General features: G+C 56.2%; 1 protein-coding gene across 7 annotated transcripts in view; it reads left to right on the top strand.

The window, feature by feature from the left end:
* The window catches only part of CTBP2 (C-terminal binding protein 2), a 147,663-nt gene that overhangs the window by 114,366 nt on the left and 14,916 nt on the right, over positions 1-18,381 (top strand). The window contains exon 1 of one of the 7 annotated variants that reach the window (XM_045568000.1): positions 1,339-3,168. The exons of the other annotated variants lie outside the window; for them this stretch is intronic. Within the exon in view, the coding sequence (XP_045423956.1) occupies positions 1,470-3,168 (1,699 nt within the window). The 5' untranslated portion in view covers positions 1,339-1,469. Of the gene's footprint in view, positions 1-1,338; positions 3,169-18,381 lie in introns of those variants that run through there. 7 annotated transcript variants of the gene reach the window in all.

Here is an 18,381-nt window from a genome sequence, read left to right on the forward strand (position 1 = left end):
ATTTAAAAAACAATTTTTTTTTTAATGACTGGTGTTTTCTCCTTAGTTGAAGATTCTTGTTGCATGTTAGATTGAGAGCGGTGTGGGTGAAGGCAGACTGCTCTTAGGGCTAATGGCTGCAAATGCACACAGCATCTCGTTTTTAAATGTTTTCCGTGTACACAGCCTTTGTAGCTTCCTGATTACCAGCTTTCATTTGTATTGTGAATTCTTTGTGGCAATCCTACCGTTGCAGGAGAGGAACCTACCGCTTAGTCCAGGGTGTTGCTTCTCTGGGACCGTAACACATATTTAAGGAAATGTCTTAATAGTTGGGGCATTCCTTTGTCTCGGTAACTGCAGCTCTTTGCATTATTGCACCTAAAGTCCCTAGTGGACTCTGACCCCTTAATCCATGTGAATATGGAAAATCATCTGCAAGATCTAAGCCTGCTGGCATCGTGCTTCCCTTTCGAACATACTTAAAGGAAGATGAGATAATCAGACGCAGCAGCTTCCCGGTTTCCTTTCTAACGTTAGGTTTCAGTTGCCGATCCTCCTTTTCCTGTGACCTCTGTTGCACTCTAAAAATGATAAATTCCAGATCACACATGCCTGTTTATTTCCCCCTGGCAATATGAGAGGATTTGCGTTTTATGGTAATAACTTAAGAATGCATTTGGACTTGCAGTGGAACCCATTTGATTTGCAACCAAAGAGTCATCTCTGAGCAGATTCCAATATTGTCAAAACATCAGGTTTTAGACCTGGCCCGTTGTTCAGGTTCTAGAAATGTGCATGGGACTTTATTTATCCACGTTTAATTTGTTTTTAGCTGTGTGCAGTGGATTACCATTTCATCAAGGTGGATTAAGATTGAATTGACATCGAAGCAGTCTTATTTTGCTTCTGTTATTTTTATGCGGTCGGCGGGGGGAAGGGGAGGCTGGGGGCATCCCCTTCCAGAGGGGGAGGCAGTATTCATCCTAAAAGTACCCTGGTGAGGAGGAAAAGGGTATAAGCCAAAGCGTCGGTGTGACAGTAATTCCCGGCTGCATGTTGGGAAGTCTGCATGGAGCAAGCAGCCGGCTTCATCAGTCTAATGAGATGTCACATGGAACAGAAGCTTAGGGGTTTTATTTAGCTGCTAATCCGCACGCTGAGAGAGCCCAGGTCCATGTGAGCACAGCGGCCGGGAAGGGGGCCCAGCAGGCCGGGTGCAGCCTGCTCTCTGGAACTGGGCTTAAAGAGCAGACCTCTCGGCTGCCGCTGGGGAGTGAGGCAGAGTTACCGTGAGTCTTGCGTTTTGTCTACTAAAGTTTCAGAGGATTAATAATTTAGGCCATGCTTTGAAACAGGAAACCCCCAGTTGGTTGTCCCTGCCGTCTCGGAAGGGTTAGCACAGAGCCAGGTCCGTTTTTGATGGATGTAATTGAAGATTTATAGAGAAGGCTTCTCCTCTGCCTCATCTGCAGTCATTTTTTTCCCCAATGCCAGTTCCCAGCAGGCATATAAATATCGGTCGTTCTCAGAGCTGGGATGCTGCCGGGTGGTATGAGGGCCCCTGGGAGAACGCCGAGTCCCTGCGGGCTCTGGGGAGGAGAAGCTCTCTGACGTATGGCGCAGGCGAGGGGACTTGGTGTGAGCTGCCAAACCATCGACCGCAGGACGCTGCCCTGCCCGGGGCCCCCGAGCCCTACCTGTACCGGGAAGCTGTTTATAACTCGGTGGCCGCAAGGAAGGGGTCCACTCCCGACTTCACCTTCTACGACAGCAGACAGGCAGTGATGTCTGGTCGCAGCCCCCTGCTGCCTCGGGATTACTACGGCGACCCGTCCGGAGCCAGGGTACCCAAAGAGCCTATCTTCTATCGGGACCCAGGAGTCAGCCGGCCGGTGCCCAACTACGCAGTACTTGGCAACCGAATGCCGTGGGATCAGATACAAGGCCGGGTACCTCCTCTGCAGGACGCTGGTCACCTATACCGGGATCCTGGAGGTAAAATGATCCCTCAGGGGCAGCGGACACAGAGCAGGGCCCCATCTCCTGGGCGGTATGGACGAGAACTGGCTGACACCAGGTATGGGGCCGAGGCACCTGCCTACCCCACCAACCAGGTCTACAACGACATAGGTGAAAGGCCAGTGGATTCTGCCCCTGCCAGACAGGTGGCCCCGACATGCCTCGTGGTGGACCCAGGTTCGGCTGCTGCCTCGGAGGGCAGCACGGGCGTGGCCCCAGGTGCCCTGAATCCAGGCTATGGGCCTGCCCGGGAGAGCATCCACTCGAAGGCGGCCTACGAGACTTACGATGCCGACCTGTCTGCCTTCCAGGGTCCTGGTGGCAGGAGGAGCGTGTCTGTTGAGTTCCTGGCCTTCCTGCGGGCCGAGGGGGTGGCAGAGGCCACCCTGGCAGCTCTGCTTCAGCAAGGCTTTGACTCCCCAGCTGTCCTGGCCACCCTGGAGGACACGGACATCAAGTCTGTTGCGCCCAACCTGGGCCAGGCCCGCGTCCTCAGCCGCCTGGCCAGCAGCTGCAGGACCGAGATGCAGCTGCGGAGGCAGGACCGGGTGGGCCCCCTGCCCCGGACGAGGTCCAGCAGCTTCAGCCACCGGAGCGAGCTTCTCCACAGTGACTTGGCTTCCCTGGGCGCCACAGCCCTGCAGCCCCAGCCCGCGGCCCCGCTGCAGGCGGCGTCCCCCCGAGCTGGAGACGTAGCTCGCCGACCCTCCAGCGCGCCCTCCCAGCACCTCCTGGAGACGGCGGCCACCTACTCCGCCCCGGGGGTGGGTGCACAAGCTCCCCACTTCCCCTCCAACTCTGGGTACTGCTCTCCTACCCCTTGTGCCCTGACAGCGCGGCTGGGCCCCACGTACTCTCCACAGGCCGGGGTGGCCTTGACTAACCCAGGCCCCTCGAACCCCCTTCACCCAGGCCCCAGAACAGCCTACTCCACGGCGTACACGGTGCCCATGGAACTGCTGAAGAGGGAGCGCAGCATGGCCGCCTCCCCGCTGCCTAGCCCTCGCGGCAGCCCCCAGCTCCTGCGGAAGCCCGGTGTCCCCCTGGAGCCATCCAGCCTGCCACCGGCCAGCCAGAGCCTCCACACGCCTCACTCCCCATACCAGAAGGTGGCCCGGCGGACGGGCGCTCCCATCATCGTAGCCACCATGCTCGCACCGGAACCGAGTAATGCGCCCTCTCCGCCTGCCCTGGCTGGGATCCCGGGGGTGGGGGGTGGGGGAGGGGGAGGTTGGAGCACTGGATGGCAGGGCCTAGCTGACCCAGCCTTAAGAGACCAGACACACGTGCCCGCTCGCACACGTGTACATGCCCTACCAAGCAAGGCCACAGAGCTGTGGCCAGTTGACATGGGTTCTCTGAGGTTAGAAAGATTTGCATTAGGAGGCTGACCCACCGGGCAGCATCGCCTTCCCGTTTTCCAGCTGGGCCTCAGTTGATTTGTGGATTTCCCTTTGTAGTGGTAAAATGCAACCGTGTTTCCTGGACACACTCAGAAGTCATTCAGAACAGACCGCGGCCTTCAGCTCACTCGGGGTGGCGTTGATTCTCTAGCTTACACTGGGTAGCTTTGGAGAAGGCAGCAATATTTTATCAGATTACCGTAAATTGTGCATTGGAAGGGCATAATGGTGTGCTAACATACCTCTTGAGGGTTCCTGCACACGGTATTGGAGGCAGTGATTAACCACCGTGGAGATGAAAATGTGTGTGTTTGCATACTTGTGGGTTAAACAAAGCAAGATGTTGAAATCCCCTAGAACTCCCTGTTTCAGAAACAGATTTAGTCTCTCATATTGGAAAATACAGTTGGGAATTCCGCTTGCTCGTAGGGAAGAACTTGTTTCCAAATTGAGGAAAGGGAGAACGGTGCTAGGTGGTTTTCTTCCTTCCAGACACGTGCCAGAGGTAATTGGCGGCGTGTGTTCCTCTGGACGTTGTGGATAAACTTCTAGGTGGACGTCTTCCGAAATGCCCTTTAGAATTTTTATTTTAGCTCCGGAATCTTGAGTGGAAATTATAAAACGTAAATCAGTTTTCCTCCTTTCAAACACACTTCCTTTCTTCCTCCTTGCCTCCCTAAAATGATTTAGAAGATGGGATCCTTTTTAAATGAAATTTTTTTCCTTAAATAACTAGCATTATAAGGGTGAAAAATAAGAAATACCTTTTTGAAAAATGCCCTGGAAGCAGCCACAGATGGGGACTTAGGAGCCAGATCTTGCGACCCCTTGGACGCAGCCGCAGGATCTCTGTGGTGTTGGTGCAGCACAATGACGCTGATGTCTGACTGCCTCACACACTCACCTCCCGGCATTTTACTTTTTATTTCCAAAGGGAGACCGAGTAACTGGCTGCATTTTTCTGTGTTTTTTTTTTTTCCTTGCTATAGATTCTGGTTTTGTCTTGTGGATTTTTTTTAATCTGATCGTATCATTTATCTGACTTTTTTAAATCAATGTGCGACAGGAGGGAAGTCAGATAATTTTTCCGAGAGCCTGTGCCTGCTCTCACAGTCAAACATTCTGTCTTTGCAACCAACTAATTTGCATGGCGATGACATTTGTTGCTCCAGTAATTTCATCTGATAATGGCCAGGCTTGCAAAGCGGATCTGAAAACATATTCCTTAATTATGTGTTGCTAAGTAACAGGAGGGTTTGGTCATAATCACAGAAAGATTATCTCCTCGTTGAAGTCGTGGAAAGGTTTTGCTGAAGGAGGGACCTGTAAAATCGCCTTATTTTCTTTTTTTAAATTTCTGTTTATTTTACACTGCCTTCTAACAAAAACATCCGCTGCTGGGGTGTGGAGTGAGGGGTGTTATATAAGTTGCTGGGAGTACGATTGTTAACACGATGTTTTGCAGGCCCAGGGATACTGATTTTAATTTCATTTGTGTGGCAGCCGGCCAGTGCCAGGGAAGTCTGCGGTCGGAAGCCAGCCAGCAACTAAATGTCTGTGTCAAAGGTCTGTCCCGTAGCTGCAGTGTGCACTGTCACTGCCGATCGCACCTTCCATGGGGCACGTCCCCTCCACCCTTCTGTCGGGGCAGAGGGTCGGGGCTCGGCTTCCCCGGCAGCTCTGGAGCTGCATGAATGGCATTTTGTGTGGCAGGTGTCACAGAATCCACTGCCAGATGTGCTGTGTTGGAGCCGGAGGAAAGCGAGATGTTCTGTAGAGGACGTGGTTACGTTTGAGGAAACCGCCAGAAACCCGAGGCTGGGCCGGGCAGTCCCGCCTCACCTCTGAGCAGGTGGCCAGCTGGAAACGCAGCCGTGCCGCTCGTTTGCAGCACGACCAGCAGGAATAAATCTTCGTTTTGGTTTCGCCTGACTCGAGTGTTTCCGCCCGCTCTGGAAGGACAGGGCATGCCTAGAGGTGGACTCTCCTCTCCCCCTTTGGAGAGTCGGTGTTGGAGTGTTTACAGTGGGGTTGCTGTGGGGTTTTTTGTTTAAGTATCTAGTTTTATAGTCCTGTGCTTTGGGTGTTTTAACATGTTTGCTTTTTTGGTCCATGAACTGCCTGTCTCATCTCAGTTAGTTCTGTGCATACGAACAGCAGGTCCTTCTCTGCTGAGTCCAGTGCAGAACCAGGTGAGGCAGGGAACCAGGTGAGGCAGGCAGGGGCCGCGGGGCGAGTGCTGCTGTCGCTCGCAGGCCAGCCTGGCGGTGGTGGCAGGAGCCGCAGAGCCCCCCAGCGGTGGCTGTGAGCCAGCCACCACCAGGGGACCTGCTGTCCCCGAGCCCTCCCTGTACCGCGTGCAGCAGGGAGCATCTCGGAAACAGCGCTGCGGCCATTTTCATGTCTTTGTCTCCCGAAATGCAGCCGGGCACGGAGCCGCGGGGGCTCTGCTGAGGAGCAGACCCGGTGCCCGCAGTTGCGGGCGTGAGGAACGCAGTCCCCCCGCTCTCTCCTTCTGAGCCTTTTCCATTTTCTTCCTGCCATTTTTCTTGATGCAACTGGATTCAGGAGGCACATATGTGACCCACACATCTAGTTGCCGGGGCCTCTGCCCGAGGATGACTCAAGCTGGGAGGAGGAGTCCATGGTTCATTTAATGCAGGGGACTGTCAGGGAGGTTGGTGGCTATGACAGTTATCTGTCACCAGAGTTGGTGACTGACTTGGCTTTGTTGGATGTGGCACGGTTCCCAGCAACTGCAGGTACGAAGACCTGGCCTGGGGAGAGCCGGGATAGAGGATCGCGCCCTTCCAGCCCACATGCCGCAGAGCAAGTCCTCCGAGTCCTCGAGTGTCCTTGGTGCTCCCTGAGGTTCCCTCCGCGCACGGAGATCTGTGCTGAGGATGGAGGGCTCACGGGTCTTGGGGGTCCTGACCCTAAAACCATCAGACTGGAGAGAGGCTGAAGATGGCCTCTGTGAGACCCCCAGAGCCAGCCTGAGGGGTGGGGTCTGGGGCTGTGACCCGAGTGATGACCCCAGGCCTTCCTGTGTGTGACCTTCCTTCCATCTGCCAAAGAGAGTCGTAAGGGAAGCAGAGAAACCTGCTGGGCTGCCACAGGCAGGCACAGCATGAGCCTGGGGGCTTGTCCCATGTTCACTCCTTCAGCGCTGACCAGTCCCCTGCCGTGTGCCAGGCCTGTGGTCGAATGTTTGGGGCTCACAGCTGGGCAAGACCCAAGCCTCGTGTTCAGGTGCCCTCCTGTCTGGGGCTTGGAAGGGTATGCGTGAAAGGACAGTTACTGTGCTGTGTGACAAGGATTGGGACGGGGGCACATGTGGGGCCCTCGGGGGGCCCAGGGCACCAGGGTCAGCTGGCCACTGCTGTGCCTGCACGGGCATCCCCGAGGAGCACGTGTGCGCACTGGCAGGGATGCGTCAGGGTGGTCGGGGCCAACGGAGAGGGCGCTGCCCAGCCGGCATGGGGCACACGGAGGCTGGGGTGTGTGAGCTGTCCTGTGCAAGGGCAGTTAAGGTCCTGGCTGTTGCTTTGAGACTCCCTGTGGCACCTCTTTTCTTACAGAGCAACATATACTTACATAGTCCAAACATTCAAGCATCACAGAGCAAGAAAGGGGACTCATCCAGGGCCACGTAGCCTGGACTCTCTCCTCCCCTCCAGCCCAGAAGAGCTAGAACCTGTCTTCCAAATCAAGGAGAAGCCGAACAGTTGCAAGGTGCTGGCAGCCCAGCTTTTCCCAGCAAATCACCTAAAAGTCCAACTGCAGTCAGAGCTACCGGCCTCCGCATTGCTTTTGTGCTTGATTGGCGGTTCAGGCTGGGCCACGAACGTGGCTCTTCAGGGTTCCCCGCATTCAGGGCTCCCCCTTGGCAATCACTTGGGGGGACTAACCCGGGACTCACGGTGCGCCCACAATTCCTACCTCTCGTTGGGACCTTGCCAGATTGATCTTGTCATTCCAGATCCTTGCTGTCACCTCTCTCTGCCCTTTTCACAGAGTAGGAACAATTGCTTCTCCCAAATACTGCCCTAAAGTATTCATGTCTTGGTTGCGTCCTCCTGACCCCATCCAAACTCAGACAGAGGCTGGACGTGGCACCACCCTTTGTCCTTGTGGCTTGTTTCACAAGCCTGATGCAGTTTCTCAGCTTCCCCTGTCAGCCTGCTGGAAAGACCAGGGGACCCCAGGAATATTCCTGGCCAGGAACATAAGGTGGTGGAGCATGGGTCTCAGAGGTGTTCCGCCTGTGTGTTCATGCCGGTGTGTTGAGTTCTCTGAGCTTCTACTTCCTTGTCTGTCAAAGGAGGGTAGGACTTGAACCTGCCTCAGAGGTTTTTGGGAGTGTGGGAGCAGGGTTAGAAGAAATCACTGGGATATTGAGGTCCTTGAAGCTGGCCCAGGGCTGGGGGCCTTCCGTGGGTCGTGGGGCCTAGGAAGTCCTCGATGGTGTTTTGGTGTCAGGTACACGAGGTGTAAGTACTTTTCCCATTCTGTGGTTGTCTCTTCACCTTTTAGGTCGTGTCCTTGAAGCATAAAAGTTTTAACGTTGAAGTTTCATTCATTTAATTTGGTTGTTTATGCTAGTGGTGACCATCTAAGAAACCATTGCTTAGTCTGAGGTCATGAAGATCTCTGACATTTTCCTCTAAGCATTTTACAGTTTCGGCTCTAACGTTGGGGTCCTGATCCATTTTTGAGTTAAGTGCCGTGTACGGTGTGAGGTTGGGCTCCAGGTCCATCCCGCTACCCAGGTAGCTCCGTTTATGCAGCCCTGCCTGCAAGTGAGAAAACCAACGCATATTAGCAGGAGAGCGTTTCAGGTGTTTGGAGCCAATTTATTTTCCCCAAGAGCACACAAGGCAAGAAGCTTGTTCACAGATTCCTTGCTGACACATGGGAGAATTTGTTTGTAAGTTTATGGAAGAGAAATACTTATAATCCATAACTAATTAGCCCATGTTAGCGATACAGGAACTAATGTAATTAAACATGCTGCTGGGTGTGTTCCCCTCTGAGGCAGGTGCACACAAAGGGCTTTCTTGTTGTTTTTTACATAAAGGGAAAAAAAGCCAAGACTGCGTTCACTTTCCCTTGCTCCCTCCGCTGCTGAAGGTTCAGGAAGGTACGCTGCAGTTAAATACAGCCAAACAGCAGCGTGTGCATAAAACAACTTCTGCCAAACTGTTCGGGGAGCATAAAATGAAACCTGCAAACCCCCGTCCCCACTGAGCGCGGGGGGCGACTCCTGGAACATGTTCCTCCGGAGAGCCTTGGAGGGTCTGATCCTAGGAAGGGGCTGCAGATGCGGAACGTGGGCGGGCTCCGTGAGACGGGATCTGGTGCTGAGTTTATACCCAATGAACAAAGCTCTGGGCTGTGCCCCGCGGGCAGGGCAAGGGCAGGACTCTGACTCCCGGTTTCCAGGCGCAGGTGTGTGAGGTGCTGGCGGGGCTGGTGGGGAATGAGTCCTTGCAATGGTGGCTTAATATGGAAACGGTGTCTCCATGGGGCTGATGGGGGCACCTGGCCCCAGGGGACCCATGATGTACCTACCTCTTGTCCTCTGCTAGATTCTCCCCTGGACAATTTAGAGGCTTGGCTGAGCCCAGCAGACAATAGTAGTTGCCACTGTGTGGAGCAGGGGACTCTGTCCTTCTGAATTCCCAGGGAGCCTCTGGGCATTTTCCCTTTTATATCTGAGGCTCAGAGAGGTTAGCCCCCTGCACTCGGTCACACAGCGGGGTTGGGAATTGAAGCCAGCCTGTCTGACTCCAAACCTGTGTTTGGTGGCCGTGCCATCATGAGCCACCAGCACATGACAGCAAGGGAGAGTTGTGGAAGGAGACGCTAGCCTGAGCTGGAAGCCAAGCAGGAGGAACCAGGTTGAAGCCGCTTGACTCCAGGGCGGGAGTCCTGGGGTGTCTGAGGCTCACCTCCCATGGTGGCACTGGGGTGATGGTCCCCACCTGCCCCCACAGAGCTCTGAAGACCACATCACACTAGGAGCTTTCTGCGTGGCCAAGTGTACAACATGGGCACAAACTCGGTGCTTGCCTGTCCCCAGCTGGTGCCCTCAAGGTCACATCCAAGCTGCCCCGACTGCAGAGCGAAGCCCCTTCCTCTGGCTCCTGCTGCCTCTGGGAGAGTTGGGGCATTAGCTCCAGTGAAGAGCGGGCAGTGTTCTTCTGGGTGATTAAATGCAGTGTAAAATGCTCTTCGGCCCTAAGTCGATTTAAGCCTCGCTACCAGGAATGGCTGTAACGCACAAGGGTAAAATGAAACAGGTGGAGAGATAAGTGCAGAAGGTAAAGGTGGGTGAAGAAGCCTGAACACAGCATTCCTTGCAGTGCACGAGGACAGGTGAAATTCCACTCTGAGCTTCCTGGCAGCCAAAGAAAAGAGGGAAACGGATCACTTAGAAGATTCACTTTGTGCATGAGGTGGACCGGCGAGCCCTTTGCTCAGAAGCAGCTTTTTCTGAGAGATCCGAGGGGAGCTTCTCCTGCCCTTGACTGCGTAGCCGAGGTAGCGGCAGCAGCTCTGGTTTGCAACTTGCTTTCTGGCATTAACCTCTCACCCCCAGCCTGTAGCTTCCCATTTGCAGCCTCAGCTGCTGGTAACAGCCTCCTGCATGTCAGCTTCTCATTTTTGTTAAATTTCACCAGGGCCTCATCCTAATCGGGGTTGCTAAGCTCTTTCTGCAGTTTTGGGGCTTGGCTGGGTAGCGCTGGCTGCTGTCTGGAGACGTCTCCCCGGGCCGGCCCTTCTCAAGGGCTGCCAAGCCCGCGGGGAAGTGCTGGTTTTTCTTGGCTGAAGGCGGCTCTGCCTGGAAAACTGAGTGTTGTCACCAACTGCCCAGGGCAGGGCAGCCCTTCTCCCTCCCTCTGAAGTGCTTAAAGCTGACCTCTCGACCTAACAAATTTCCCCACGGGGTATTTTTATGTTAGATGCTTTTTATATGAAAGAATGACTGACTTTGTGATGGGTTCTAGTGTTTTCCTATAAACTGGGCTTTGAGCCTGGAACTCTTTGTCACTAGATTTTAAGACAAAGTTGCAGAGGAAAAGAGAAGGGAGGGGACACCCTACCAGCTGTTGTACTTGGGAATGTCACTTCCTGGCCACGCTGGGGCCCGAGGCCGCCCTCCTGGCCCCTGGCCTGCTGCACAGCGAGGACTCACTTTCCTTCTGGGTTTTCAGACCCCGTGAAAAACAGTTCACTCAAAGCAGGGGGCTGCTTCCCTCTGCCCTCTCAGCCTCGGTGGCTCAAAAGGAGGGAGTGCCTTATGTTGCTTTTATGGACTCTTGGCCTGGGAAATATGGTGGGAAATTAAGCCTGGGCCTGCCAGGCTCCTCGGGGGCCTCTCGGGAGGACATGTCGTTCTCCCTCAGGGACGCTGATGGTGTCGGGTCCCTCTGGTTCCAGAGCACAAGCCGACAGCTTGGGCAGTGACCCAGAAGGGCTGACGGCGCTCCAGCACGGAGTCAGTGGTGGCCCCAGCGGGACTTGGCAACGGCAAGCTTGTCCCGCACCAGGTTCTTGGGACGCCCGGGGCACCCGCCCTCCTGGTGGCTGCTGCTTCCTGTCCTCGGGAAGGGAAGGCCACAGGCGCTGAGAAGAGGGCTTGTCCTCACTGCCCGATCAGGGACTCCTCTGAGGCTTCCGGGCCTGTGTCCCTTCCCCCCGGCCCCAAGTCTTGCTGTGCCCTGACGGTCCTCTTCCCTGTCACCCTGCATTGTGCTGAAGCCGCTTCTGCTGGGCGCAGGGACCCAAGTCCGCAGACAGTTATTGCTGCGAAACGTCCACGTGGCGGGAGGCCGGGCTGGACAAACGCCTGCCGTCCGCGGGTGGCCCGTGTGCGCGGCCGCCCACCGCCCCGCCTGCGAGAGGCTGCTGAGCGAGCCCGGCGAGCTTTCCTTTCTTATCTTTATTTCATTTCTCTCCAGCAGCCTCTTCTGTCGCGGCAGGGCGCATTGCTAGAACTTGGGAACTTTCCTAAGCGACCGGTGCCAGGGACCGCACAGCAAGGGCTGTCTGGGGGACAGACGTGGTGTTTCTTACTTGATGACACAAAAGTCATTTTAAAAAATGACTTTTTTGTCAATACAAAAACCAGCAATGCCTCTGTTCCCCCTGGGCCATGGCTGTCCTGGTGACAAAGTGCAATTCAGAGAGAAGGTAGGGACCGTGCCTGTGCAGGAAGGATGGTTTTCTCTTTGTGCCGGTCACTTGCCGGCTTGTCCAGCACCATGATCCCCGACCGCTGGGCGCCGGGCCTTGGGGAAGCCCAGAGTGCGTGGTACCTACCCAGAACAGAGGCAGGGCCCCGCGTCCTGGGCCACGGGGCTGTGGAAATGCCTTCCGAGGTGCCGTGTTCGGTGATGTCCCGTTGTCGATGTTTCTGGCCCGGCGAGTAGGCGGAGTCTCTGCTCACACAGGTAACGGGTCACCCCGGCCTTTAGGGCCCGGGAGCCGGGCATTGCCAGGCAGCGTTCGGCTGGTTGGACAGAGAGGCGGGTGCCTGGAGCCTCCTGTTCCGCAGCTCTTTGTCCGGCTGGTACCAGGGGGCCACCCAGCAGCCTCTCACTGGAGGGTTGAGACTCAGTGAGGTACAGGTTTTATTTAGGAAGCTAAGCGAGTTATCACAGTATTCCTGTGGCCATTTCTATAGCTGAACCTCCAGCTGACTTTGCAGAAAATACCGGACTTGAGGAGTGGCTTAAAACCAGGCTCCGCCGTTGGCACTTAGTGGTGTTCCAGGACAGAGGTCTGAGAGCGGGGTGTCACCTGGGGAAGTGGGGGGGGGCACTGTTTCAAAAGGCCTCGTCAGAATCCTGAAACCTTCTGATGGCATTGGAGAAAGGCCCCCACCCCTGGGACGTGGCAGCCTCACCTGTCGTTTGTGAAGGAGAGCAGGGCTTTCGCCCGCACGTGAGCGTGAGGCCGGTCACTGGGCCACCCACAGCCCAGTCCCCGCTGGGGCACTGCTGCAGCACGGGCACCTGTCTGTCCTGTCTGCTGTCTGGGGTCAAGAGGCTCAGCGTGGCCCTTCCTGGATGCATCTGTCAGCTTTGACCTTGGCTGCAGCTGGACAGTCTGAGGTGGCCTCAGCCACAGATGGGGCCTCTCACCCCATGGTCCTTCGTCCCAGGTGGTTCACAGCACGGTGGCCTCAGATCGCAGCAAGCCCAGCCTTCGTGTGACGCAGCATCACTTCGTCAACGCGTGCCCTTGGTCAGTGTGAATTACAAGGCCAGCCCACTTCCTGGCCTTGCCAGGGAGGGAAGCAGATTCCACCTCTTGGGGGGAGCAGCGAAGTGACACTGGGAGGGACTCAGATGGCAGGGAGGTGGGTGTCCATGAGTCAGGCACGGCTGAGGCTCTGGGCTGTGGAGGGGGCGGGTGCAAACCAGGACGCCCACCGCAGAGCCCTCCCCACTCTGCCCCTCCCTCCTGCCCGCAGAGTGGAGTGGGGGACCCCTGGTCACAGGCCCCCACCCCTGCCACAGCAGGTCCCCGAGCAGCTGCACGCTGTGGGCTACTCCTGGTTTGTGGGCATTTGCTTCCTTCCCCGGGGTGTCCCTGCCTGTCTGTGCTCATGCTGTTCTGTTATGTGTGGACAATGACCTTCGTGCCCCTTTGTCCGTTACAAGAGGGGCTTGGGCTCGGGCAAGCGTGGCAGGAAGAATTCAACTAGCCGTCCAGGGTGGCTTTCTGGAGCACTGGGGCCAGCAAGGACTCTGAGGCCCCCAGTCCTGGCTTAAAGAGTGCTGGGATCAACTGGTGATGTCTGTCCTGAGTGCAGAAGTTGCAGAGTGGTTGGTGTGTTTCCGTTGTGAGGTAGGAAGAAGGAAAACTATCCCATCAGGGGTGTCAGGCAAAGACTTGAAAGGAGAGGGAAGCTGAGAAGAATTGGGTTCTCCACTCGGGGGGAGCACACACCTGTACATGAGTGAGATTTCAAAACGGAACGACTGCTGAGAGGCGTGACAGGGAAGGGGACGCTGGTCACTTCCCACCTCTGCGAAGCTGGGCGGGGAAGTGGGTGCAGCTCTGGGAGAGCCTCCCAGCAACACTCGGGGAAAGCACATTTGCCAAATGGGAAGGCGGATAGCAGCGTAGAAACAAAGCCAAGATTCCCAATGGCAGCTGCATTTTTTTTTTAAGCCTTAAAATAGCGCCACACTTAGCAACTTAGCTTTATTCCGAATCACTGCCTGGAAGCTGCTCCCAGAACCACCGGTTCAGCGTCGGCTCCTGTGGCCTTTCCTGTGAAAGGCAGAAGGGACGAGCTGGCGGCCTGCCCTCCCTGCAGCTCTGGGCACCCTCCAAGGTGCTCCCGGCTCCCAGGGGCCGGTCATTGTGGCTTTGCTCACTCTCCGGATCAGCCAACTGCAGAGCATTTGTTGTGTTTAGATCCCACGTCTGACGGTTGAGAACAGTTCCTATAACGTGGTTAAACATGTTTGCAAAGCAAGCGAGCCATCTCGTACCTTGACAACACAGAGCCGCCTCCGACCTCCTTCCTCAGAGTTCCACAGCCCCTCGTGCCAGGGCGGTGGACCCTCCACGCAGCCACGTGCGAGTTGAATGTGGAATGTCGGGGGCGGGGGCTCATTTGTGTCCCACTGTCATGTCTGGCCCCCCAGCTTGGCCCAGCCGTGGTGCTCAGTTCTGTTTGCGGACCAAGCCTCTGAGATGCATTTCGCTCTGTCTGGCCTTCTAGAAATTGTCACTGAGCCCAGCCACTGAGCGTGGAGTCAGGCTGGATGCAGGAAGTGGCCGCTGAATCCGGAAGCAGGCTGCAGCGAAGGCAAAGCGTTTCTAAGGGTGCTGGGGTCTGCGGGGCATGAATGGGGCTGTCCTGGAGGTGGGAGGGCTCCAGGCTGGAGGGGCCTCAGGTGCAGGTCTGATGGGCCCCTTCCCGCTCCACCCTGACCTCTAGGGTTGGTGTGTCTGTGTCTCCTCAGGACAGCTGGTGGCATCACCTGGAGAATCCCAGCAACTGCCTGCAGCCCACAGGGCTCCTTCTGTGTCACCTGCAAGGCCACTGTTCCCAGAGCAGGGGGGCTTTTCCTGAATTGGGCTGGTCCTTTCTCCCCTGGTGGTCCCAGCCTGAGAGCAGCACCCGTGGGGACTTCCTGCGGTGTGTGGCCAGCTTCTGTCAGGAACAGGGGGTGACCCCAGGCACAAGAGGAGCTGTCTGTACATGTGACTGTCACCCGGAGCTCCTGGCTCACCCAGCACTGGCATGTCGAGGCTGCTGTGGTGTCGGGTACTTTGATAAAATCTAGTCAATTGTAAAAAGAGGCCAGAGCCGGCCTCTGCCTGCTGTGTCAGAAGAGATCATTGCAGCTGCTTTGCTTTGGGGTAAAATCCTGAAATCCTGAAAGCAACAAAATCCTGCCCGTGGGGCAGTTTGGTTCTTGAGCTGCAGGCAACAGAAACAAATTCACATCATTTGTTTTTAATGGCTAGTTCTGTTGGAAGGATGTCAGCTGCACTCACAGTGTCCGGGAAGAGTGGAAAGTGGGTCTCAGAACCCCCGCGGGGCAGCTGTATGCAGCAGGATCAAGCCGGTTCCTTCTCAGTGACTCTGCTAAGGGCAGCACATCCCGTTTGCCCTGTGCGGTCCTGAGCGGGACGGCCAGCCCCAGGACTGTGGCCTGTGTCCACTGAGGGACAGACAGCTCCCTAAAATGCATCTGGTGCTGTTTTGTAGCTCTGGTGGCATCACACCAAAGCTGGGTGTCCAGAGAGCTGCGTCCTCCCTGGAGGTGCGTGCCCACCCACTTCGGATCTGTGAGGCCTCCGGACATGGTGTTCCCAGGGTGACTGGTTACTGTTAACAAACTCCAGCGTCGGGGCCTGTTATTGTCTTTGTTTCCCACCGAGGATCTCTGATTTCACAATTACTTATTGCAGCTGCAGCTCTGAGCAGGCCCAGGCCCAGGCCCAGGGTGGACGTCGCACTGGCCTCGAGCTGGTGCGTGGCCCCCTCGTGGAGGGCGGGCCCGAAACCAGCTGCCATGGACACCAGGGGAGCCGGCAGAGCTTTTTGCACAGCTAATGCCAGGCAGGCTTTCCGCAGTAAGGCACCAACAGCATGGCACAGCGTGCCCAGCTGCAGCTGCAGTTGTCCTGAAGCAGACAGGGCGAGTTCGTGGTTGGGAGAGCGTAGAAAGGGTAGTGAGTGGTGAGTAGAGGACTCCGGGACCCGTGTCAGCGAGTGCTTCCTCACTGCGAGGCGGACGGGGACGGTGAGGAGCTCTCGTGGTCACACATTGTCATAGGCAACCACCTTAAGCTCCAACTCCTGGTCTGAGGGGCGGGAATGGCAGCAACATAGCAGGGTTCTTGCCAGTCTTGGGGTTTGTGTGCGCAGAAAAGCCTTTAGCAATGTCCAGTACTTGGGAGCCAGAGCTTTTTATCATAAACGCCATTTTTTCTAAAAACATTGTACCTTGGGCTTTCTTCTCGGAAATTCCCGACTATAGAGGACATAGACCGACACCACCCCCGTGCCCCGGGCCTGGGGGCCAGCCCCTGAGTTGATAGCATTTCCCATGGTCCCTTAAGGGGTCATGTTCCATCTTAATGTATGTGAGTCTTACTTTGTGATGTGGTATCGTAATGTGTTACATCCTAGTATATTACATCCTAACATATTATATCCTAGTATATTACATCCTAATGTATTATATCCTAGTATAGTACATTCTAATGTATTACATCCTAGTATATTACATCCTAATACATTAAAAATTGTTGAGATTTAACTTGACTCCCTGGTGTACTTCTGGGACTAGGGAGTACATGTAAGGTGGTCCCTTCTTGCTAGAGCAAACCTTGGCAGTGTCCCAGCTAAGCTTTTCCCTCGTCCTTGGTGCTGGTTACCTCGTGGCCCTGTGCTGGGCTCCTTATACCTCACGCGGGACGCCTGAGACTCTCGCCCCCACCCAGCCGTCTCCGCGCAGCTTCCTTGCCCAGCACGTGGACCTCCTGGCAGCATGGGCCTTGCCATAAAGGACTTGCAGCCAAGAGGAGCCTTAGGCCGCGCAGCCAGGTAGCCGGGGGGTGTCTTGGACCAGCCCTAGCTGCATTCTGCGTGCCCAGCCCAAAGGGGGAGGGCAAAGGCTGGGTTTAGTTTCACCCGAGAGAAAAGCAGCCAAAGTCGGGGAGGGAGCCAATCGCCAGGCAACCTGGAGTCTGTTACCCGGGTAACGAATCCAGGCACGGGGGCTGTGTATGGACATCTTGTGACGATGGCCTTGCAGCCTCTCCAGACACATCTGGTGGCTCTAAGATTACCACCTTGTATCTAGCGTCATTTTCCTGAGTGGTTCCTTTTTAATTAATAACTTGGATTTCTTATCATAATCATGCTGTCTGTCTATAACCATCCTCCCTGCACCCCTGAAAGTCAAGTTGGGGGGTTCCTCACCCTGTGGGCGGGGCAGCCTAGGGGGCAAGTGAGTCTTGCCCACTCCTCCAGGACTGCCAGCCCCCCTGACCCCAGGAGGGTGTGGGAGGAGTCTGTTGAGGTTTGGCCGTGTCACTGTTACCATAAGGGAAGAGCCAAGGAAGCAGCTCTGTGCCTCAGTTTCCTCATCTGTTGGCAGGGATGGCAGTGCTGTAGCATATCTTAGGGTGAATTGAGGGGGTGCACAACTTTCCATACACAATCCCTGCTTCCTCACTTCCCTCTCCGCAGGTTCAGGTAGAGGGGACTCTCCAGGGGTCCTGCCTGAAGACATCATCTTTGGCCCCTGGGGGACCCTCTCCCAGGCCGATTGTGGCCTCCTCGTTGGAGCGACCTGCTGGTTAGGCCAACAGGAGCGTGAGCAGAGGGCTGGCGGCCCTCCAGCAAACAGCAGCCTTGCACCCTCCTTGCCCAGTGTGGGTCATGGGCTGCTGAGGGCATGGGGGCTGCCCTCTGCCCCCTCCCACCTGCCCTGCCCTGGGGTTTGGGCTGACTTGGACACCCTATTTGGGGATCTGGGTCCCAAGGGGAGCTGGCGGAGCAGCTGGGGACCCGAGCTGTCGTGTCTGAGCATCACAGCCTCAGCTGCTGGTCACCGGCTGGGAGGGACTGTGATTCCTTCCAGTGCCCGGCTGGGCTGGAGTAGGGCCCTGCACAGCTCTGGGTCCACCCGGAGGTGGTCCAAGCCCTCGGCTCCCCCAGCCTGTCCTGAGGCCAGGACAAAAGCCTTTTCTGTGCTCTGTTCAAAGAGCCAATTGTCCCGAGCTGCAGCAGCTGTGGGTGGGAGCCGCATCCGCGGGGCAGCAGGGTGGGCTCCTGGGCTGTCCCCCCACAGCCGCGCTCGCAGTCCTGGTGTGGGCACAGGTCCGGCTTCTCACCACAGCCTGGGGCTAACGGGGTGAGGACCCCCACGTGTCTGGGGCCCCAGCTGGCCCCACCAAGTGGCCACTTCAGGGACTGGCAATAGCCCTTTAAGTTTTGGGGCCCGAAGGTGGCCGCAGAGCTGAGTTTGGCCTGCACAGAGGTCCCGGGGCCTGGGCACATCTCGCCTTCCCAGCCAGTGGCCTTCAGAGAGGACAGGCAGACTCCGCGAGGAGGGAGACAGGTGGCCGGGGCTGCTGTGCTGGCCAGGACGGTCTCGCAGGCACCGGGGAGGGGCTCAGGCCGCCGTCAGAGTGTGTCTGGACATCTGAAAGCTTAAAATGCCAGAGAAGCTGTCTTGTTTTGATTTTTAATCTGATGCTAAAGACTTCTGATTCAACGAGAAAGCAGACATTGCCCCTTCTTGGCTCCCCGGTGGTGGGGTCCTCTCTGAGGCCGGGTGGTGGTTCTCTGGTGTCTGAGTTGTGGGTCAAGGCAAGGTCGTGATGATTTGGTGCCCGGGCAGGTGGTCAGGAGGGGCTGCAGATCCAAGACCTCCCCAGCGATGGATTTGATGGTTTTTGTTGGAGAAAATGCTGCTTCTTTGACTCT

The sequence above is a fragment of the Lemur catta genome, chromosome 14 (assembly GCF_020740605.2).
Source record: "Lemur catta isolate mLemCat1 chromosome 14, mLemCat1.pri, whole genome shotgun sequence".
NCBI lineage: Eukaryota > Metazoa > Chordata > Mammalia > Primates > Lemuridae > Lemur > Lemur catta.